A 24,977-nucleotide genomic window follows, 5' to 3' on the forward strand; every position below is an offset into this window, starting at 1 on the left:
GGATCAAGGTTAATTTTCTGTGTGGATATCCAGTTTCTCCAGTACCATTTATTGAAAAAATGTCTTTTTTCCCACTGAATTGCACTGTTGCTTTGTTGTAAAGTAGGTGATCTTGTATATGTCTGTTTCTGGATCTTCTGTTCCATTTATCTGTCTAGCCTTGTACCAATAACAATCTTGATAACTATAGCATATGGTAAGTCTTGAAATCTAGTTGTATATGTCCAGTTTTATTTTTCTCAGACTGGTTTTGGCTACTCTATGTCCTTTGTATTTCCATGTAAATCTTAGTATCAGCATGTGAATTTCCACAGGGAACCTGGGATTTTAATTGGAATTGCATTCAATCTGTAGATCAATTTGGGGACAATGAATACTAAGACTGAGTCAGTGAAAGTGTTGTATCTCTCTACTTATTTAGGTCTTTTTTCATTGTTTTCATCAGTGTTTTGTAGTTCTCAATGTACAGGTAACACATCTTCCTGTAGATTTATTCCTAGGTAATCTTTTTCTAGTTTTATTGAGCTATAATTGACATATAATATTGTATTAGTGTGGGGCTTGCAGCTTGATTAGATACATGTATATATTGCAGAATGATTACCAGATAAGTTTAGTTATCCATCACCTCACGTAGTTATAGAAATCAGTTTCTTAAAAGAACTTCTAAGATCTACTTTCTTAACTTTCAAGTATATACTATTGTCAACTACAGTCACCATGCTGTACCTTACATTCCTGAATGTGTTCCTTTTGACTACCTTCACCATTCCCCCCATCCTTACCCCCACATCCCTTTTTCATGGTAGATTGGCAACTACCAATCTGTTTTCTCCATTTTTTAAAATTACTTATTTAAGTGAGATCATGTAGTATTTGTCTTTCACTTTCTGACTTGTTTAACTTAGTACGGTACCCTCAATGTCCATCCATGTTTTTACAAATGACAGGATTTCCTTTTCTTAAGGTTGGATTATGTTCTTTTATATATATTCCACATTTTCTTTATCCATTCATCCATTGATGGACGCTTAGGTTGTTTTCATGTCTTGGTTATTGTAATGCTGCTGCAGGTATTTTTCTTAACGCTATTGTAAATGGTATTTAAATTTTTTTATTTTCTAAATATTTGTTGTTAGAATACAGATACACGATTGTTTTTTGTATAGTTTTTATCAGTGATCTTGCTAAATTACTATAGTAGTTCATAGATTCTTTGGGGTAGTGTACATAATTGATTTGTTTTTGATGAAGCATCTGTTCAGTAGCTTCTGAGAGGGTATACCTTTGATAGGTAATATTAAGACCTCATATGTGAAATACTTTGACTTGATCATAATTGAGTGATAGTTTTGCTTAGTTTAGAGTTAGAGGTTTAAGATAGTTCTTCAGATTTTGAGGGCATTATCTTCTTTCCACTGTTGCTATTAAGAAGTCTGAGATTCCCCCCACCCCGTGGAGTCTTTTTTTTTTTTATTCCTCCCAGCTTTATTAAAATATAATTGAAACATAACATTGTGTAAGCACTCTATGGAATCTTACAGGATCTTCCTTTTGTCCCCAGTGTTCTCAAATTTCACAGTGATTTGAAACTTTAGTACAACTTTTTTTTTTATTCCATGTGTTGTGCATTTATAGTTTAACTCCATTTGTGTCCTTCAGTTGTAGAAATTTTTCTTGAGTAATTTTCTTCCCTCTGTTTTGTCTTTGTTGTTTTACCTTTTTTAAACTCCGATTATATGAATGTTGACCTTCCTGGACTGGTCTTCTCATTCTTTTTTTCTCCTTATTTTTCATCTTTGTTTTTCTCTGTTTTCTGAGAGGTATCTTCAGTTCTTATAGCCCATATATATATGCATATATTTGCTATCATAGTTTTAATTTTTCAAAGTCCTGTCTTTGTTATTGTTGTTTTTTTTGAATGTCCCTTCCCCCCCTTTGTGGCTTCCTGTTCTTATTTTATGGATGCCATATCTTGACATTTTAAGAATATTAATCATATTTTTTGAGGTTTTCTTTTGCTTCAGGTTGTTTTTGAGGGTTTTCCCCCTTTTTGTTTTTCCTCTAGGCTTTCCTTAAATGTCTGCTGATCCTGTCCACTCATATTGAAGAGTGAAATACTAAAAGGCAGATCGAAAATTTTGCTTGGTGCGCAAGGGCAAAATTAGTGACCTGTTAGGTGTTAGAGTATGGTGATCAGGCTGGCTGATTTGGGGAGTCTGCATTTGTTGTATCTTTACAGTTTTGTTTTTTAAACCACTTTACTGAGATATAATAGACTTTTTTTTTTTCTTCCCCCAATGGGGGTGGTCATCTACCTCAGAGAAGAAGGCTTTCTTTTGTCTTGGATTCATAGGCCTGGTTGCCAGGCTTCTTGGAGTCAAGTGAAAAAAGAAAGTCCAGGATCTTACCATTCAGTAGTGAGATTTTCCCAGTTTTTAGTGTGGATTCTCCACACTCTGTTCTACTCAGTTCAGTAGTGGCAGAGAATAAACCTCCAGCCTTCTGTTAGTGTGGTGTGGGCTAGTCAGTGATCAGCATGGGGGAGAGGTTCTGGGGATCTGACTACTCTTTATACAGAGTTTTGACCGGTCTTCCTATTTTCAGCACCATTTGCACTTGGTGCCTCAAATTTCTGAGTTTTTCCATGATTCAGTGCGGAAAGTAAACCTACTTCTTGCGCTTTCTGACCATAACCCTGGGTTTAAGTTTTCTCTGGTCTTCTAAGTTAGTTACCACTTATCCTTCTGGTTTTCAGTTTCCAAAATTTTGTTGTTTTGTGTCTCCCATTTGTCCTTCTGGGTTTATGACTTTTTTAAAAATAAAAAGTTTATACTTAGTAGTTTGTGAGCAGTAAATATACATGCTGACACACAATTTTAACCAAAAGTCCAAATGTCTTTTGTGCTATTACATTTAACATTAACCTAGCTGATGGTGCCATGGGTTTCTAAAGCATTTATTTTGGGAATAAAAGGCTTTACTTTCCAATCTAAAACATTTTTATTACTGTTATTAAAATACAGAGGGCTTCCAGCATTAATATTGGAAAGGTACTTCTGAAATGCCTGAAGTTTACTTTTCAGAGTTCAGTAAGAGCTTCACGGATTTCTTATTTTTATTTATATTTCATCTTAATTTTAGGATAATTACATTAAGTATTATAACAATTCTAAATTAAACTTTTTAGGTTGGGATTTTTAATCAATAAAGATTCATACTTTCTTGACTTAAAGCCTGTGGCACCTATTATAGCATCATTAGGTATAGCTACTCACTTTATTTTTCACATATTGTTAATGAACAGTTTAAAAGTTTGTGTTGGTCGTTGGCAGACTTCTGAAACTTTCAGCAAGTTAATAAGAAAACATGTTTTGATTGCTTTTGCTGTTATGTTGGAAACATATCCTATAGCAGATGTGAGCTGATGACATAGCAGAAAAACTCAGCAGTGGGAGCGTCCTCATTTCACACTAACTCCAGGCACTAATCCAAATGCAACAGTAAACACTCTTCATTTGCTGTCAGCTGAGCTATTACCAAGTATAGTTGTGCTTTGCACTGGGAACCTTTCTCTTAACCTGTTTAATGGTATGTTGATAACAAGATAGCAGGAATAGTTAGGATATATTTCACTATTCATATTTAATTGTTTTTTGTCATGTTGATGACAAAGAAATTTTGGACTAAACAAATTTCATATGAAAATAATTAGATAACAGAATTAACATTTCCACATTGGGGATTATCAAAATTCTGTACCAAGACAATGTATACTTTATTTACATATATTAATTTTTTTTTTAAATTTTTGGTTATGCATCTTCAGGCCTCTTTTTTCTTTGCCCAGAAATTTTTGGTTTTTGTTATGTTTCACATTTTGGAGGGAAGAATAGAGGACCAGGGAAAGTTACAGTGAGAGCACATTAAGTTATAAAGATCTTTTTTTTTTTTTTAAAGATTTTATTTATTTATTTGAGAGAGAGAGAGCACGCGCGAGAGTGAGCACAAGCCAGGCGGAGGGGCAGAGGAAGAAGCAGACTCCCACTGAGCAAGGAGCCCAATTTGGGGCTTGATCCCAGGACCCTGGGGATCATGACCTGAGCTGAAGGCAGGTGCTTAACCGACTGAGCCACTCAGGCATGCCAGGTTAAAAAGATCTTGAGAGGACCTAAGAAGTATGAGAAAGAATGGACAGAAAAGCTTTTAGAGCATGAGGAGACAGTGGAATTACAGAAGCCCAGGAAATAAAATGGTTCGGGAAGACAAAATGTTTAACTGGGGAAATGCTTCTTGGTGGAGATGTGGACTAGAAAATAATCTGTTCCTCATTTCATAGGTCGTCTGCATTTGTGGCTTATACATACTTATTACCTTTTAATTTCACAACTGAGTAATGAGGTGAAGTGATGCATATAAAGCATTTAGTCCAATGCCTGCCACTCAGTAAGCACTTTGTAGGCACTACTTAATCATCACTGCCATTTATCATTGTTCATCTGTTTCCTCAGTCCAGAAATTTGAGAGTCATCCATGGTGTTTTGCCTTCCTTTCAGTCCCCAAATCAAATCAATCACTAGGTCTCATTGATTATACTTCCTAAATGTCTTAAAGTAAGTCTTCTTGTGTTCATTCCTACTGTCTCTGCCTTTGTTTTCATGTGTAAGCCTTTCTACATTCTTTTCCCTCTTCCTTTAAGTTTCCTTTGCACTTTGGCCTCAATTTACCTCAGGTATCACCTTTCTGTAAATCTTCCCCTAATCATCTCAGGGAGAGTTAAACATTTCTTTCAGAGTGCTCTCTTAGTACCTAATAGATATCTTATTTAAGGCCCTTAATTTGTAATCCTTTCTTTGCATGTCTGTCTTTTCAGTTAGACTATAGCCATTCAGGGATAGGGATAGTGTTATAAATATCTTTGTTTCCTACCCTCCCGTATTTGGTACCTGGCAACATGATTGGTTTTCAGTAATAATGTTGAATGATTGAGTACATGAAAATATTAACATATATGTCCAGGGATCTGAATAACTAAAAACAGATGTCTGATGAGTTAGTTCATTGATGTAATTGAGGGTATAGTTAGGAATGGCCTGGGCAGTTTAGAGAAGGCATATGTAGTAATGGTATAGGAACTATTTCAGAGGTACTTGTCCTTCTGAGTTTGCAGGTTGGTCAAAAAAGATAAAAGGAGTTGCCTGAAAAGAGTCCCTCAGAGTTTAAATTACTTCTATAACAAAAATAGGGGCGCCTGGGTGGCTCAGTTGTTAAGCGTCTGCCTTTGGCTCAGGGCATGATCCCAGAGTCCTGGGATCAAGCCCTGCATCAGGCTCCTTGCTCCACTGGGAAGCCTGCTTCTTTCTTACCCACTCCCCCTGCTTGTGTTCCCTCTCACCCTGGCTGTCTCTCTCTCTGACAAATAAATAAATAAAATCTTTAAAAAAAAAAACAAAAACCAAAAAAACAAAAATAAAAAAAATGTTTATTTTTAGGTGTGACCTTTCAGATTTATTTTTTGTATTTCTTGACATAGCCATATACCAGTCAAATTTAAAACTATACTTCATGAATAAATTGTTTAGGGTAAACTTCAGATATTTAAAACTAGACTCTGTGTTGTGAACTTGGTTAAAGGTCATACTCTATCAAGTACATTTACTTAACAGTTTCAGAAATAAATGGATAAGGGGTGCCTGGGTGGCTCAGTTGGTTGGGTGTCTGCCTTCAGCTCAGGTAATGATCTCATTAACTTACCTAGTTATTTTATTTTGTTTTCATCCCTTAGCACAACAGTGTTGAAATGTCTTCTGGGTAATTTAGAACTGGCAACTAACTGTGGATGCTGGGTGTAAGGAACTATGCCATTTCTACAGCTTAAAAAAATACAGATAGTATGATTAAGCAAAAGCTTATTGATAACTAGGAAAATATTTCTGCAGAAAGAACCAGGTGCTTGTATATGCAATGCATAATTTACAAAATAAAGATGTTTGAATGTGTCATATTCCACGTATGACCCACAAGACCCTCTAAGGATATCAGATTTCCAAAGGAATATTTAGCTATAGTTCATACATTTCATATTTACACATTTTGGAAAGAAAAATATACTGTACTTTTCTATTACAGTCAAAACTTAATAGGTAAAAATTATTAATTGGAAGATTAAGACGACCCACTATGTTTGCCTTTCTGTTAAACATTTTTATATTAATTTGTATACTTCAGGCCTTTGAATTTATCATTCCAAATGTCAATTTTCTTTTATTTTTTAAGATTTTATTTATTTTAGAGTGAGTGAGAGCATGCATGTGCGTGAGAGAGAACGGGGAGGGGCAGAGGGGAGGCAGAGTGAGAGAATCTGAAGCAGGCTCTGTGCTGAGCATGGATCCCTATGCAGGGCTTGATCCCACTGGGATCATGACTTGAGCCAAAACGAAGTTGGACATTTAACCGACTGAGCCACGCAGCCACCCCTCACATGTCAGTTTTCATTGCAAAGCAGATATATAGAAATGTATAGAAAAGTCATGAATAAAAGTCTTTTTTTTTTAAATTATAAAAGTAATTTATGTTCATGTATCCGTCATCCAGAAGTTAGGCTAGTTCTTTTAATGACCCATTGACCCATCTTCACTCCCTCTTTCACTTCTACCACTACTATAGTCGCCAGAGATAACCATTGTTAGTAATGAGAAATACATCTTTAAAGTCTTTTTTCTATATGTTATATACATACAATATATGTAAAATATAAATATTATTCTCAGATAAACACACATTATTTTTTGCATGTTATATTTATTTTATTTATTTTTTAGAGATTTATTTATTTTAGAGAGAGAGAGGGAGAGAGAATCTCAAGCAGACTTCCTGCTGAGCATAGAGCCCAATGTGGGCTCAATCTCATGACCCTGATTCATGACCTGAGTTGAAACCGAGAGTTGGGCCCTTGACCAGTGGAGCCACCTAGGCGCCCCACGATATATATTATTTTTAAGTAGCATCAACTTGTATACTGCCATTTACGTTTTTTACTTAACATATCCTGGGTATCTTTCTCTGTTGGTGTATATTAGTCTATTACATCTTTTATAATAGCTACAGAACAGTGTATCGGAGGAGTAGACCACACTTTAGTATTTGAACCAAAAAACACCAGTCTGAGTTTATTGCTTGCTTAAGAGCTTTACTGGTCAATCACAGTCTGTCCAAGTAGAGCAGACTACTGATACTTACATGGTTTTGAGAAGTGTAAAGTTTAGGGATTAGTTTATTTTTATTTTTATTTTTTTATTTTTTTTTATTCGACAGAGATACAGACAGCCAGCGAGAGAGGGAACACAAGCAGGGAGAGTGGGAGAGGAAGAAGCAGGCTCATAGCTGAGGAGCCTGATGTGGGGCTCGATCCCAGGACTCTGGGATCACGCCCTGAGCCGAAGGCAGACGCTCAACCACTGTGACACCCAGGCGCCCCAGGGATTAGTTTATTTTTTGCAGCCATGGTGGGTTGGCATCAACAGTGGAAGCAAGATTAGTTGGGTAAAACAGTTAATGATTGGTTGGTATTCAGAAGTGTGTTTGTTGAAGTGTGTTCCCTGTTGGCTGGCTTTCAGAAGCAAGGGGCTGTCACTGATAGGTTGGCTTGCAAAAATATAGTCACCAAGACAAGTTGTTGTTTTTATGTGGGTTTAAAATTGGTTCTTGTTCTATAGCTGTAGAACTGTCAGGTATTGATTAAGCAATTTAAAACTGTTTCTGGTGGCTATTTTATCATGGCTACAGAATAATGAATATTTTGCTACTAGTATATGAACTCCTTTTTAGGGGAGATCAAGGATTGTCCAGATCTTTACCAGTGTTGTTGATTCTTTTTAAAGATAAGGTTTGGGGGCATCTGGGTTGGCTCAGTTGGTTAAGCGTCTGCCTTTGGCTCGGGTCATGATCCCAGGGTCCTGGGATTGAGCCTTGTGTTGGGCTCCCTGCTCAGTGGGGAATCTGCTTCTCACTTTCCCTTTGCTGCTCCCCCTACTTGTGTGTTCTCTCACATTCTCTCTCTCAAATAGATAAATAAAATCTTTAAAAAATAAAAAGAAGATAAGGTTTGATCTTTTTTTCCTTGAAAGTGAAGTCTGATTTTCAATTCCAGTGTCTGTAAGCATCTTCATCCCTTCATCCAAAGGGAGAGTCATTTTTCCAAACTTTATTGCGTTGAGTCCTTTTCCTACCTATTTGAAATGTTGCCTTTATTATTTTCTTAATAACTTAACTCCACTCTATATCATTGACCTGATTCATTTCCTCTTCTAATTATTACAGCTTTATAGGTTGTTTTTCTGTCTACTAGGGTAGCCCCCCCCATTACTGGTTTTTGTTAAAAACAGTGTTATTTTCATACATTTTCTCTTTTACGTGAACTTTATAATCACCTTGCCAAGTTCCACCATGTTCATTTGGTTAGTAGTGGCATCTATTGCTATTATAATGGTATGATTACACTGGTTATGCAAAGAACCCTAATGCTTTTAAAAGATAATTTTGTATTAGTCATCCCTTTTTTTAAAGCTTTCTGTAGGTTTGAAATTTTCCGTAATATGAAAGTAGGAATAGGAGTATAATAAACTCCTGTATACCCATTACTCAGCTTCCATAATTAACTCATAGTAAATCTTATTTTATATGTACATTATCCACTCCTGCCCATTATTTTATAATTGATTTCAGACATCATATCATTTGTGAATATTTCAGCATGCATTTCTAAAGTGTAAAGGCCCCCTTTTAAAAAGTAATCATAGTACTATTACAGTTGAAAAAGTTAGTAATCCCATAATATCCAGTCAACAAAACTCTTACATATCTTTATGTTTTAGCCACTGTCCTAATGCATTTTACAACCATTAACTCATTTAATCCTCAAACCACGCTGTTTAATAAGTACTATAAACCTTATTTTGCTGATGAGGAAACAGACACAAGTTAAGTATCTTCCTTGAGATAACAGCTCATGAGTGGCAGAGTTGGCGGTCAAACCCAGGCAGTCTAGCTTCTTGAGTGGATGTCCTTAACCCTTACTCTTCCATGCTGCCTCTTTTTTTTTTTTTTTTTTAAAGTAGGCTAAGGGCCCTGAACTCATGACCCTGAGATCAAGACCTGAGCTGAAACCAAGAGTCAGACACTTAACTGACTGAGCCACCCAGGCTCCCCTTCCATGCTGCTTTTCATATTGTTGCATATCATATGTTCTTTATAAATTTTCATGCAACTAAGGATGCCTGGGTGGCTCATTTGCTTAAGCACCTTCATCGCAGGTAATGATCTCAGGGTCCTTGATCAGCAGGGAGTTTGCTTCTCCCTATCCCTCTGCTCCTCCCCTCCCCCTTCATGCGCTCTCTCCTTCTCTCTCTCAAATAAATAAAATCTTTAAAAATTTTTTCATGCAACTATACCTAGTTACTCTGCAAAGATTTCTTTTAATATATTTAGTAGTCTAGGAAGACATTCTGGGAGACCTAAACATTTGACTACACAGACAATATTAAATTTTATTGATTATTTCTATTTCTAGAAAGGACCATCTAGTTTCTTGCATAGAAATGTGATAGAGGAGGTTACATTTTCAACTTATTGTGGAATTCCCAACTTATTATGGAATTTTCACAGTCTTACCAGATATAGATTATATAACTATATAATAATAGTAAAGCTTTCTAAAGTACATACAAATTTTGGAGATGAGATTGATTAAATGGAAAAGATAGGAAATGTCTCCTAACTTAGCTCTTTTATCCTGTCCAACTCACCTTTTCAGTCTCATTTTTCTAAAATATATGTCTTGCTGTTATTTTTTTAAATTAAATACTATTCTCTGTAACTTCCTACTGTCACCTAAACAAAGCTTCAACCTGTCTTCATCCAGTCTTGTTTTATCTCCTGTAGTTACCACCAAGCATCCCACTAGCCGTACCCGACCATTCTATATCCTTAGTACTAGCTGTCACTCTGCACCTTGTACCTTCATGCTGTTTCCTCTGCTTTTATCTACCAGGCAACACCTAACCACAGTACCAGTACATAGTAGCACTCAGTAATGTTGAACAAATGAAGTCTTTCCTGTTTTTGCCCAGCAGACTAAATCACTTTTCTTTACATAGAACATATCATTAAGTGTTATACTATGATTTTTTCTTAGCTGGATTTTGGGGTGGGGTGTGTGTGTGAGATTATTTTCATCTATAGGTCCTCAGTATCCAGCCTGAAAATGGTTAATAAGATTCTGAATGAATAATGGGAAAATAGGCTTATTTACAATTTAAGTTTTAAGAAGTGATTTGGGATTTTTATTATTTTTATTACTTTGGTTCAAGATGGTTTATATTTATGTATTTTGTTGTTGTTGTGCTCCTACTGCTTCTTGGTCATTTGGAAACCAGCACATGATTTCTTACTTAATGACTTCTTAGTTGTAGTTTGAGAATATCCTAAATATTATCTTTTTGAGTCCCAATGAATATTCCAGAATTTTCCTGAGCTTGGATATTAGGAATCTTCAGGCACAGAAAATGTCTAAGGCAGACAATAGAAACTGATTCTTAGAGTGACCAAACGGCCCCCGCTTCGCTCCGTACCTTTTAAGCTTGTCTGTGGAGAGACCATTCTGTAAAGGAAGCAGTTGTGAACATCTGTATCTATTCTTCTAAGTACCAGGAATGCATGCCTGTGTAACTAGTTTAAACAGCTTTGCTTCCTTAAGATTTCAAAGCTAATCAGGTAGGTTTTTGTTTAGCCACGTTTTACTCATTCATGAATGCTGAGCTCTAGAATCAAAACAAATAGAAAAATTTTAAAAGTATATAATACAAAATGGGCCAAGGAGAGGCATCTAGATTTCCATACTTATTTTTGCTACTTCAGTGCTTTCAATATAAGAATTTTAATTCTCATTTAATTGCTGATTCTAAATTTAAGCTCAAGTTCAGTATTTCAATAGCACAGGTGATGTAACTTGTCCTGTTAAATAGTGAAAAAACCATTCAGTAATACAAATTTGGGCAAAATGTCATTGGCAATTGGCTCCTTGGTCTTTTTTTTTTTTTTTTTTTTAAAGATTTTAAGAGAGAGGGAGAGTGAGAGCATGAGCAGGGGGAGGGGCAGAGGGAGAAGCAGACTCCCTGCTGAGCAGGGAGCCCTATGTGGGCACTCGATCCCAGGACCTAGAGATCATGACCCAAGCGGAAGTCAGACACCTAACCAACTGAGCCACCCAGGCACCCAGCTCCTTGGTTTTTTAATTAACTCTTAGTAATACAGCAATTGAAATTTTTGGACCCCACTTACAGCATTTTGGAAAGGTTTTACTCTATTTTTAAGTATCTCAGGTTGGCCTACTAATTTTAAAAGCAAATGCTAAGTTTTGCTGTAAATGTTTTCTAGGATTCTAGTTTTGTAGATAGAGCTGCAGGAAACTGGGTTACCTAGGCACCTTGGCTTATCTTTCTTGTATTTGTATGCTAAGAATTTCTGGCCAAGATCCCTTAAGGCATTTGTAGGAAAGTTTTTATAAGAACTTGTTTTTGTGGGGCGCCTGGGTGGCGCAGTAGTTAAGCGGCTGCCTTCAGCTCAGGGCGTGATCCCAGCGTTCTGGGATCGAGCCCCACATCGGGCTCCTCCGCTGGGAGCCTGCTTCTTCCTCTCCCACTCCCCCTGCTTGTGTTCCCTCTCTCACTGGCTGTCTCTGTCACATAAATAAAATAAAATCTTTAAAAAAAAAAAAAAAAAGAACTTGTTTTTGTGGTATTTATAAATTGTAAAGCTTTCATATATATTATATATTGTTTGAGGTATTTTATTGTTGTGTTTCAAAGTACTGTGTTAATTTATTTTTAATTTCAATTGTTCATTGCAAGTACCTAAAAATAGTTATTTTTGCATATTGACATTGTATCCTGCAGCCTTCCTAAATTCATATATTTGCTCTAGGAGCTCTTTATATAGATTCTTTGGGATTTTCTTCATAGACAGTTGTGATCTGTGAATAGAGATGGTTTTAGTTCTGCATTTCTAATCTGTATGCCTTTTATTTCCTTTCTTTCGTTATTGCATAGACTAAGACCTCAGTACAGTGTTGAATAAGAGTGATACGAGTAGACATCCTTGCCTTACTTTCCATCTCAGAGGGGCACACATTCAGTCTTTCACCATTAGGTGTGATGTTAGCTGTAGGATTTCGTAGATAACCTTTATCAGGTTAAAGAAATACCTTCATATTCCTCTGTTGCTGACAGTGTTTTTATTTATTTATTTATTTATTTATTTATTTATTTATTTATTTATTTATTTTATTATTATTTTTTTAAAGATTTTACTTATTTATGGGGGCGCCTGGGTGGCCCAGCGGTTAAGCGTCTGCCTTGGGCTCAGGGCGTGATCCCGGCGTTGTGGGATCGAGCCCCACATCAGGCTCCTCCTCTATGAGCCTGCCTCTTCCTCTCCCACTCCCCCTGCTTGTGTTCCCTCTCTCGCTGGCTGTCTCTATCTCTGTCGAATAAATAAATAAAATCTTAAAAAAAAAAAAAAGATTTTACTTATTTATTTAACACAGATAGAGACGAAGGCAGACGCTTAACCGCTGTGCCACCCAGGCGCCCCAGTTGCTGACAGTGTTTTAAATCATGAATTGGATATTTACTTTTTCATATGCTTTGTCTGCACCTATTGAGATGATCCTGTGTTTTTTCTTGTTTAATCTGTTGAATTACATGTATTTTACACAGTGTAAAATGAATTGTGGTTTTAAAATGTTGAACCATGGGGCGCCTGGGTGGCTCAGTTGTTAAACATCTGCCTTCAGCTCAGGGCGTGATCCCAGAGTCCTGGGATCGAGCCCCACATCAGGCTCCTCAGCTGGGAGTCTGCTTCTTCCTCTCCCACTCCCCCTGCTTGTGTTCCCTCTCTCCCTGGCTGTCTCCCTCTGTGTCAAATAAATAAATAAAATCTTAAAAAAAAAAAAAATAAAATGTTGAACCAGTCTTGAGTTTCTGTGATAAAACACACTTGGTCATGATTTATTATTCTTTTTAATACATTGTTGGATTACATTCGTAAATACTTTGTTGAGGTTTTTTATATCTTTGTTCATAAAGGATATTGGTTTGTAGTTTAATTTCTTAGAATGTGTCTGGTTTCTGTATCAGGGTATTGCTGGCCTCATAGGATGAATTGGAAATTATTTCCTGTTATTGCATTTCCTACAAGAGTTTATTTAAAATTAGTGTTACTGCTTCCTTAAATATTTGATAGAATTTGCTTTTAATGCTGTCTGGCTCAGGAGACTTCTTTGTGTAAAGACTTAAATAAAATTCAATTTTTAAAAAGATTTTATAAGTAATTTCTACACCCAGTGTGGGGCTTAAACCCACAGCCCCGAGATCAAGAGTCACATACTCCACCAACTGAGCCAGTCAAGTGCCCCAAAATTCAGTTTCTTAATAGATATAGGGCCATTCAGATTATGTGTTTCACCTTAAGTACCTTTGGTACTTTGTGCTTTTTGAATTATTTGAATATGTCATAGAATTTGTTGAATTATGTGAGCGTAAAGTTTTATGATTTCCTCATCATTCTTTTAATATTGATAGGATTAGTAGTGCTGTCACCTGTTCTGGTCTTAATACTGGTATTTATACATTCTCTTTTTTATCGGTTTGGCTAGGGATTTATCAGTTTTCTTGACCTTTCAAAGATCTAGCTTCTGGTTCTATTAATGTCTCTCTGCTTGTTTTTACATTTTTCAGTTCTATTGAATTATGCTTTTATCTTAATTCAGTTTCATCTGCTGACTTTTGGTTTAATTTCTTAGTTTCCTAAATTTTGTTAAGCAAAAGTTTACACCATTGAATTGAGACCATTCATCTTTTTTTATTGAAGTGTAGTTGACATACAATATTATATTAGTTTCAGGTGTACAACATAGGGATTCAGCATTTATATATTTTACAAAGTGATCACCACAATAAATCCAGCTACCATCTGTTACTATACAAAAGTGTTATGGTATTATTAACTATATTCCCTATGTTGTACATTGTACCCCCATGTCTTATTTATTTTAAACTGGAGTTTGTTAACTTTTAATCCTTATCCCCTATGTTGTCTGCTGCCTCCCTCCCTCTGACACCAACCAGGTTGTTCTCTATACTTAAGAATCTGTTTCTGTCTCTATTTTGTTTATTTTTTTAGATTCCACAAATAAGTGAAATAATTCAATATTTGCCTTTCTCTGCCTGACTTATTTCACTTAGCATAATATCTTTTAGGTATCATCCGTGTTGTTGCAAATGGCAAGGTTTCATTCCTTTTTTTTATAGTTGAGTAATACCTCATTATGTATATACCATATCTTCTTTATCCATTCATCTATCTGTGGACCCTTAGGTTGCTTCTGTATCTTGGCTATTGTAAATAATGCTGCCGTGAACATGGGTGTGCATATACCTTTTTGAATTAGTGTTTTCTTTTTCCTCAGAAAAATTCCAAAAGTGGAATTGCTTGATCATATAGTAGTTCTATTTTTAATTTTTTGAGGGACCTTCATACTGTTTTCCATAGTGACTGTGCACCATATTGCATTCCACCAAGAGTGCAAGGGTTCCCTCTTCTCCACATTGATGTTGACCATCTGACAGGTATGAGGTGATAATCTCTTTGTGGTCTTGATTTGCATTTCCCTGATGATAAGTGATGTTGACTCTTTTCATGTGTCTGCTGGCCATCTGTATGTCTTTGGAGAAATGTCTGTTCAGGTCCTCAGCCCGTTTTTTAATTGGATTGTTTTTTTGATAATGAGTTGTGTGAGTTCTTTATATATTTTGGATATTACCTTCTTAATAGTTATACCATTTGCAAATATCTTCTCCCATTTGGTAGGTTGCCTATTTGTTTTGTTGGTTTCTTTCACTATGTAAAAGCTTTTTAGTTTGATTTAGTCCCATTTGCTTATTTTTGCTTTTGTTTCCCTTGCCTGAGGAGATAGATCCCCCCAAAATGTTGCTCAGACAGATGTTTAAGAGTTTACTGCCTTTGTTTTCTAGAACTTATAGGAGTTTCAGGTTTTCAGTCTTAAAAACGTTTAACTTTTTACAATCTTTCAGGTTTTTTTGTACATGGTATAAGAAAGTGGTAATTTAATTCTTTTGCATGTAGTTGTCCGATTTTGCCAACACCATTTATTAAAAAGACTGTTCCCCATTGTAGTGTATTCTTGTCTTCTTTGTCGAAGATTCATTAACTGTATAAGTGTGAGTATTTCTTGGCTGTTCTATTCCACTGATCTGTGTGTCTGCCTTTGTGTTAGTACCATACTATTTTGATTACTATAGTTTTTTAGGGTAGTTTGAAGTGAAGGGAGTATGTGATGCTTCCAGATTTGTTCTTTCTCAAGGTGGCTTGGGCTATTCAGGGTCTTTTGTGGTTTCATAGAAATTTTCAGATTATTTGTTTTAATTCTGTCAAAAGTGCCATTGGTACTTTGATAAGGATCGGGTTGAATCTGTAGATTGTTTTGGGAGTATGGACATTTTAAGTGTATGCTTCAGTGAGCACAGTATATATTTCCATTTGTGTTCTCTCTAGTTTCTTTAATCATTGTTTTTCTTATAGTTTTCAGAGTACAGGTCTTTCACCTCCTTGGTTAAATTTATTCCTAGGTATTTTATTCTTTTTGATACAGTTGTAAATAGGATTGTTTTCTTGGTTTCTTTTCTTTTTAAAAAATTTTTATTTAAATTCAATTAACATATAATGTATTATTGGCTTCAGAGCTAAAGGTCAGTGATTCATCAGTCTTATATAATGCCCAGTGCTTATTACATCACGTGCCCTCCTTAATGTCCATCACCCAGTTACCCCATCCCCCTCCCATCTCCCCTCCAGCAACCCTCAATTTGTTTCCTATGAGTAAGAGTCTCTTATGGTTTGTCTCTCTCTGATTTTGTCTTGTTTTATTTTTTTCCTCTCTTCCCCTATGGTCCTCTGTTTTGTTTTATATATTCCACATATCAGCAAGATTGTATGATAATTGTCTTTCTCTGATTGGCTTATTTTGCTTAGCATAACACCCTCTAATTCCATCCATGTCATTGCAAATGGCAAGATTTATTTTTCTTTTTTCGATGGCTGAGTAGTATTCTATTATTTATTTATACACACACACACACACACACACACACACACACACACTACATCTTCCTTATCCATTCATCTGTCAGTGGACATCTGGGCTCTTTCCATAGTTTGGCTTTGTAGACATTGCTGCTATAAACATTGGGGTGCAGGTGCCCCTTGGGATCACTACATTTGTATCTTTGGTGTAAATACCCAGTAGTGAAGTTGCTGGGTCATAGGGTAGCTCTGTTTTCAACCTTTTGAGGAACCTCCATACTGTTTTCCAGAGTGGCTGCACCAGCTTGCATTCCCACCAACATTGTAAGAGGGTTCCCCTTTCTCTGCATCCTCACCAACATCTGTCATTTCCTGACTTGTTAATTTTAGCCATTCTGACTGGATGAGATGTTATCTCATTTTGGTTTTGATTTATATTTCCCTGATGCAGAGTGATGTTGAGCATTTTTTCATGTGTCTGTTAGCCATTTGGATGTCTTCTTTGCAGAAATGTCTGTTCATGTCTTCTCCCCATTTCTTGATTGGATTATTTGTTCTTTGGTTGTTGAGTTTGATAAGTTCTTTATAGGTTTTGGATACTAGCCCTTTATCTGATATGTCATTTGCCAATATCTTCTCCCATTCTGTCAGTTGACTTTTGGTTTTGTTGACTGTTTCCTTTGCTGTGCAAAGGAATCTTGATGAAGTCCCAGTAGGTCATTTTTGCCTTTGTTTCCCTTGCCTTTGGAGACATGTGTAGCAAGAACTTGTTTTGGCCAAGGTCAAAGAGGTTGCTGCTAGTGTTCTCCTCAAGGATTTTGATGGATTCCTGTCTCACCTTTAGCTCTTCCATCATTTTGAATCTGTTTTTGTGTATGGTATAAGGAAGTGGTCCAGTTTCATTCTTCTGCATGTGGCTGCCCCAATTTTCCCAACACCATTTGTTGAAGAGACTGTCTTTTTTCCATAGGATATTCTTTCCTGCTTTGTCAAAGATTAGTTGACCATAGAATTGAGTGTCCATTTCTGGGTTCTCTCTTCTGTTCCATTGGTCTGTGTGTCTGTTTTTGTGCCACAACCATTCTGTCTTGATGATTACGGCTTTGTAATAGAGCTTGAAGTCTGTGATTGTGATGCCACCAGCTTTGGTTTTCTTTTTCAACATTCCTTTGGCCATTCGGGGTCTTTTCTGGTTCCATACAAATTTTAGGATTATTTGTTCCAGCTCTGTGAAAAAAGTTGGTGGTATTTTGATAGGGATTAAATTGAATGTATAGATTGCTCTAGGTAGCATAGATATTTTGTTCTTCTAATCCATGAGCATGGAATGGTTTTCCGTTTTCTTGGTTTCTTTTCTGATAGTTCATTAGCATATAGAAATGTAACTGATTTGTGTATATTAATTTTACACTGGAACTTTACTGAATTCATTTATTCTAATAGTTTTTTGGTGGAGCCTTTAGGGTTTTCTATATATGGTATCATGTTATCTGCAAGTAATGACAATTTTACTTATTCTTTTCCGATTTGTATGCCCGGCCCTTCCTCCCTCCCTTCTTCCCTCCTTCTCTCTCCCTTTCTCTCTCTCTCTCTCTTTTTTTTTTTTTTAAAGATTTTATGTATTTGTCAGAGAGAACAAGCGGAGGTAGCAGCAGGCAGAGGAAGAAGCAGGCTCCCCTCTGAACAAGGAGCCCAATGCGGAACTCCATCCCAGGACCCTGGGATTATGACCTGAGCTGAAGGCAGACACTTAACCAACTGAGCCACCCAGAAGTCTCTGTCTCTCTTCTTTTCCTTTTCCCTTTCCCTTTTTCCCTCCCATTTCCTTCCCTTCCTTTCCCTCCCCTCCCCCTCCTTTCTTCCCTCCTTTCCTTCTCTTGTCTGAGTCATGTGGATAGGACCTCCAATACTATGTTGAATAAAAGTGTCAGGAGTGGGCATTCTTTCCTTTTTCCTGATCCTAGGTGAAGAGTTTCCAGCTTTTCACCATTAACTATGATGTTGTCTGTGACTTTGTCACATATGGCCTCTATTATGTTGTGGTGTGTTTCCTCTGTACTCACTTTGTTGAGAGTCTTTATCATAAATGGATGTTGAATTTTATGAAATGCTTTTTCTGCATCTATTGAGATCCGTATCATTTTATCCTTCATTTTGTTAATGTGTATCATTGTTGCTTTATTTGCAGATGTGTAACCATCCTTGCATCCCTGGAATGAATCCCAGTTGATTATGGTGTATGACCCTTTTAATGTATTGTTGGATTTGGTTTGCTAATATTTTACTGTGGGTTTTTGCATCTATGTTCGTCAGGCATATTGACCTATAGTTTTCTTTTTTTGTGCTTTGTCTGGTTTTGGTATCAGGATAATTCTGGCCTCGTAGAATGTATTTGGAAGCTTTCCTTCCTCTTTATTTTTTGGAACAGTTGGAAGAGAATAGGTATTAACTCTAAAATATTTGGTAGAATTTGCCTGTGAATCCATCTGGTCCCAGACTTTTATTTTTTGGTAGTTTTTATAACTGATGCAATTTCATTACTAATAATTGGTCTGTTCAGATTTTTGATTTCTTCCTGATTTAGTTTTGGAAGATTATGTATTTCTAGGAATTTATCCATGTCTTTTAGGTTAACCATTTTGTTGGCATATAATTATTCATAGTAGTCTCTTATGATCCTCTGTGTTTCTGTGGTATAGGTTATAACTTCCCTTTCATTTCTGAATTTATTTGTGCCTTTTCTCTTTCTTTGATGAGTCTGGCTAGAGATTTATCAATCGTGTTTATCTTTTCAAAGAATAAGCCCTTAGTTTTATCGATCTATTGTTTTTGAGTCTCTATTTTACTTTTTTGCACTCTGATCTTTATTATTTCCTTCCTTTACTAACCTTGGGCTTTGTTTATTCTTCTATTACTAGTTCCTTTAGGTGGAAGGTTAGATTGTTTGAGATTTTTCTTGTTTCTTGAGATAGGCCTGTATTGCTATAAACTTCCTTCTTAGAATTGTTTCTGCTGTGTCAAATCCTAGTGGATTTGAAGTGGTATCTCATTGTGCTTTTGATATGCATTTCCCTGTGGCTAATGTTGTTGAGCATCTCTTCTTGTACTTACTGCCCATTTGTTTCTCTTTTTTGGAGAAATGTTTACTCACATACTTTGCCCGTTTTTCAGTTAAGTTACAGTTCCCCCTGCTCTTTGAATGTACAGTGTTCCTGTGAAAACTTTTAGAAGGGGGGACCTGGGTGACTCTGTCAGTTAAGTATTTGCCTTTAGCTCAGGTCATGATCCCAGGACTGGGATCGAGCCCTGCATCAGGCTCCCTGTTCAGCGGGGAGCCTGCTTCTCCCTCTCCCTCTCCCCCTGCTTGTACTCTGTCAAATAAATAAATAAAATCTTAAAAAATAACTTTTATAAGCCAAAATGGTATAAAGTGAAATACTTACTATTAATATATATGGTAAAAAAAAAAATTTAAGTGTTCCTCGACCTAAAACATAACTTCTCTTAGGCTTTTCTGATACCTTAGGGCATATCTTGCTAACAGATATACAAAATAAATCCAGATAAAGCACAGTTGCTCACACACACGGTTCAAAGCTATGGTAGTGAGATGCTGAAGGACCTTGGCAGTGCTACATTTGTTGCTCACAGTGCACACTGCTTTTATAACAGCTTGCTGCAAATAACACTGAATTCTATTTTCACTGTGTGTGTGTGTGTGTGTGTGTGTGTGTGTTTTCACATAAGTGAAATGCTCTTCAGATTTTTTTTTTTTCTGTTAGGGAAAATGGGTACTAATGTTCTCTTGTAAAAGAAAGTGGTGCGGTCTGAACTTTTGAAAAACAAAAGGATACATGTATTCCTCTTTGTTTAGTTACAAGCATTTTTTTTTTTTTTTTTAAGATTTTTAAAGAGAGAGTCTGAGCCAGTGGGGTGGGGAGGGGCAAAGGAAGAGAGAGTCCCGAGCAGACTCCACGTTGAGTGTGGAGCCTGATATGGAGCTCAGTGCCATGAGCCTGAGATCATGACCTGAGCCAAAATCAAGAAACGGATGCTTAACTGACTATGCCACCCAGGTTACCCTAATTATAAACATTATTTACATATTCTGGATACATATCTCTTACCAGATAAATAATTTGAACATACTTTTTTCTCATTCTGTGGGTTGTTTTTTCATTTCTTTATGGTGAATGTCTTTTGATCCTTCTCATATTTCTATTGCATGTATGTTACAACTTTTTGTAGTTGTCCCACAGTCCTTGGATATTGTTTTTTTCAGTCTTTGTTCTCTTTGCTTTTCAGTTTTCATGAATTCTCTTGATACAACCTCTAGCTCAGAGATTCTTTCCTCAGCTGTGTCCTTTTTTTTTTTTTTTTAAGATTTTATTTATTTATTTATTTGACACACAGAGAGAGAGAGATAACCAGTGAGAGAGGGAACACAAGCAGGGGGAGTGGGAGAGGAAGAAGCAGGCTCCCAGTGGAGGAGCCTGACATGGGGCTCGATCCCAGAACGCCAGGATCATGCCCTGAGCCGAAGGCAGACGCCCAACGACTGGGCCACCCAGGCGCCCCTGTGTCCTGTCTTAATAAGCTCATCAAAGGCATTCTTCCTTTTTGTTAGTTTTTTAATCTCTCGCATTTCTCTTTGGAGAGTATTTTATAGGAAAATGTATGATTATGGATAGGAGAAAGGTGTAAAATGCAGTATATTCAAATTTTTGAAAATAGGTTTTGTAAAGAAATAAACATGTATACAGCAAAAACCTGCTGGAACGAGCTGTATCAAAATGGTAGCATTTATTATTTCTGTGTGGTAGTTAAGTGAGGTGAGTTATAAATAATCTTTGTTCTGTATTATGTACCATAAGCTTGTGTTAATTATTTTTTGTGATAAAAATAAAATGCAGTAATTAGTGTGACACACCTGTACCTATTACTGTTTTTCACTTATATGGGTTTAATTAAAAATTATATCGCTGTTGAGTTTTGGTGATTTAACATAAGGTCTTATAAATATTTGAAGATATGCTATAAGAACATGCAAATAATAGCTCTGACATTGGGGCTAACAGAATGTATATGAGCAGTTGTTAATCCTGAGTCTACTCTATAGAAAGCAGTTTTGTTTCACTGGGATATAATAAGGTGAATTATTAGGCAGATGAAAAACCTGTAGTCTGATTTATTAGCATTTCATTTTTTTTCTTTTCAGGCTCATATTAAATTTCCTATTGACTACCCATATTCTCCACCTACCTTCAGATTCTTGACCAAAATGTGGCACCCCAACATTTATGAGGTAAGAGATATATGTTGTGAATTTCTTTGAAGATTTACTTTTTAGATACAGTCCTTTAAAGTAACCTTTATATCTCCATATGCTGTAGTAGTTATGCTGTAGCCACAAGGGAATATTCATGGCTCCCCACTTTAGTTAGTAATTTGTAGTTTAATTGTTTAAAATTGAGGGTAGTTTTATAATACCAGTGTATATTATGTTTAAGGCTTTAAACTTGTTGCTTATTGCAAAGATTATAACGCCTTATGTGTTAAGACTTGCATTTCAAAAGTTTGGTATATAAAGTCATACAAATTAATTTGTGTACCTATCCTGTAGCATCACAGCAATGGTCACCTGTTGCTATGGTCAGAAATTGAGCTTTTTAGGGGAATTTATCCTACTACATTTGGACTGACCTACTTTTAGGAATTGCTGCAGAACAGTTGAGAACTTCTTGTAGAATAATCCAAGGTAAGGTTCTTCTACTGGACAAATTCACATGCCTGAGGGAATCATTTCTAGTTTTTTTTTGATGAAATATACTTAGCTTTGGGCTAATCTGAAAGGATGCTAGAATGATGTGTTTTGTTTCTCAGGATAATTGTGTCAGGATCCTGTGAAATATCCTTAGAGTCCACTCCTTTACCATTCTGTAATATTTTTCATTGTAATAAGGCTCTGAGGTGGTTTCATTTTATTGAAGCTGTGGCCCAGCATAAGAGTGCTTTTTAAACTTTGCAGCACTAGTTATGTAGTCCCTTTTTTTTGGCCTGGTGGTTATTGGAAAGCTCCTTTGCTCCAGAAACAGAGCAGCGTAGTCTTTGAAATGCTTGTAGGCAGTAAGTGGAGAACTTACTCTAGAGTCCTGAATTTGGATCTCCATCTGTATAAATTAGCACACTGGAGCAGCTTTAGTGTTTTTCACAACTTGCTTTTTCTGTGAGGTGTTATTGTCGTCTTTTTTTTTTTCTTTTCTTTCCTTTTCATTTATTTATTATTTATTTGAGAGAGCGAGAGTGTGTGTGGGTGGGTGGGGGAGTGGCAGAGGGAGAGAGAAGATCCCAAGCAGACTCCCAACTGAGTACGGAGTCTGACGCGGGGCTTGATCTCACAACCCTGAGATCATGACCTGAGCTGAAATCAAGAGTCAGTCACTTTAACTGACTGAGTCACCCAGGTGCCCCTCTTTTTTTTTTTAAGAAGTGGGGAGGGACAGAGGTGGAGAGAGAGAGAATCTTAAGCAGACTCCATGCCCAGCGAGGAGCCCCACATGGGGCTCAGTCTGACAACCCTGAGATCTTGACCGAAATCAAAAGTCAGATGTTTAACTGACTGAGCCACCCAGGCACTCCTCTTTTCTTCTTTAAACAGGACAAACTGGCGCTCAAAACGTGATATGTAGTTACATTTCCAGAAATAAGCTCTCAGAATATTGTTTTGGTATCTTTAGTATTTGACATAATCACAATATGAATAAACAATAATGAATACTTTATATTAGTCTGTATAACTAATTTACCCATTGTAGGAGAGAGAAATAGAAGCAGTTTGCTGTTATGTAAGTTCAAAGTGATTTCAGTATGCACAGAAATATTTTTGTGTTTCTGTCCATGTAATATATGTGTGTGTGTGTGTGTGTGTGTGTGTGTGTATACACATATATACACATATATACACACACACACACACATATTAGATAACAGGAGAGAAGTGAGAAGACACAAGCTTTTGTTTTGTTATTGAGAACTAATTTTCCTTAAAGCCATGTATTCACTTGTTTCCATCTCAAGTTATCTAATTCCCAAACCCCTCTCAAAAAAGAAACAAAAAACAAGGAAAAGGATTCAGAACTGTGAAGGAATAAATAGGTGAACTCCCCTTTCCACTGTTTTTTCACTATTAAGGTAGGCTATTTAGTTCTGTCTCTCTAAGATTAGCATTCGATTGGGGTGCCTGGGTGGCTCAGCTGTTTAAGCATCTGCCTTTGGCTCAGGGCATGATCCCAGAGTCCTGGGAGAGAGCCCTGCATCAGGCTCCTCTGCTGGGAGCCTGCTTCTTCCTCTCCCACTCCCCCTGCTTGTGTTCCCTCTCTCGCTGGCTGTCTCTGTCTCTCTCTGTCAAATAAATAAAGAAAGAAATCTTAAAAAAAAAAAAAAAAAAAAAGATTTAGCATTTGATCATTATTTTTTAAAATATTTTTCTTATTCATAATAAAAATTTTGATGGTAAAGCATAAATATTTTACAAATATGCAGTTGTTTTCCATGCCATGAATGTTTTCTTTTAAAAAAAAGGCGATTAAGTCATAGTTAGGAATTTAATTCGATGTAGTTATGGTGGTCATAAGAGACACTTCTGACATAAGTAAATTTATCTTTGCTACATTTAGAACTGGTGTCAGAATTGAACTCTTTTTTAAAGATTTATTTATTTTAGAGAGACAGAGAGCAAGTGCACACAAGTAGGAAGGGCAGAGTGAGAGGGAGAGAGAATCTCGAGCAGGGTCCACGCTGATCATGGAACCTGATGTGGGGCTTGATTTCACAACCCTGAGATCACGACCTGAGCCTAATCTAAGAGTTACCCTTAACCAACTGTGCTACCCAGGTGCCCCAGAATTGAGCTTTTTTTGAGGGCCTATGTTAGTATTTGTGATTCTAGAGAATAGGGCTCATGCTTCTTGGCCAAAGGGATATTCTTGGTGGTTGTTCTCTACTCACCCACCTGTGTTGTCCACCTAAGGTGGACTCATGGTGGACCTCAATGTCAAAATGCTCTTGTCATTGAAAAGTTTACTGCAGAGTTATTTAGAATAGAACTGTAGGGGAGGCGGGGCATTGAAACAACCCAATCAAAAAACAAAAGCAGACTACTCAAATGCCAGGGAAAGTTTTGGCTTGATGAAAGAGTTTTTGGTAGGGGCGCCTGGGTGGCTCAGTTGGTTAAGTGTCTGCCTTCGGCTTAGGTCATGATCCCAGGGTCTTGGCATATCCTGCGTCAAGATCTCTGCTCAGCAGGGAGCCTGCTTGTCCCTCTGTCTGCCGCTCCCCCTGCTTGTGCTCTCTCTCTGTCTCTCTCTAATAAAAAAATAAAATCTTTATTTAAAAAGAGTTTTTTTGATCTATTAACTTCATGGGCATTAAAAATAAATATTGTAGGGGCACTTGGGTGGCTCAGTTGGTTGAGTGTTTGACTCTTGATCTCAGCTCAGATCTTGATCTCAGGGTCTAAAGTTCAAATCCCTTGTTGGGCTGTACACTGGGCATGGAGCCTACTAAATGAATGAATGAATGAGTAAAAATAAATATTGTAAAGACTGTTATTGTTAAAGTATAGTTTATTATGTCAAGTTTTAAAAATCACAAGAGCTTGCTTACAGTTTTGTTAAATATATCCCTGGACACACTACTGTAGCCCCAAAAGTGGTAAATACTGCAGTGTTATCTGGGTGAATTTAATTATTTTAACATTTCCTTTATTGTTGACAAGTTTGTGAAATTTATAAACATCAAGGGGAAGCTTGGAAAACAAA

General features: G+C 36.6%; 1 protein-coding gene across 1 annotated transcript in view; it reads left to right on the forward strand.

Annotated features, from left to right (window-relative positions):
* UBE2R2 (ubiquitin conjugating enzyme E2 R2) overlaps positions 1-24,977 on the forward strand; it is a 102,022-nt gene that overhangs the window by 50,651 nt on the left and 26,394 nt on the right. The window contains exon 2 of the mRNA XM_026506366.4: positions 21,377-21,463. Coding sequence (XP_026362151.1) covers positions 21,377-21,463 — 87 coding nt within the window. The remainder of the gene's footprint in view (positions 1-21,376; positions 21,464-24,977) is intronic.

The sequence above is a fragment of the Ursus arctos genome, unplaced genomic scaffold (assembly GCF_023065955.2).
Source record: "Ursus arctos isolate Adak ecotype North America unplaced genomic scaffold, UrsArc2.0 scaffold_18, whole genome shotgun sequence".
Taxonomy (NCBI): domain Eukaryota; kingdom Metazoa; phylum Chordata; class Mammalia; order Carnivora; family Ursidae; genus Ursus; species Ursus arctos.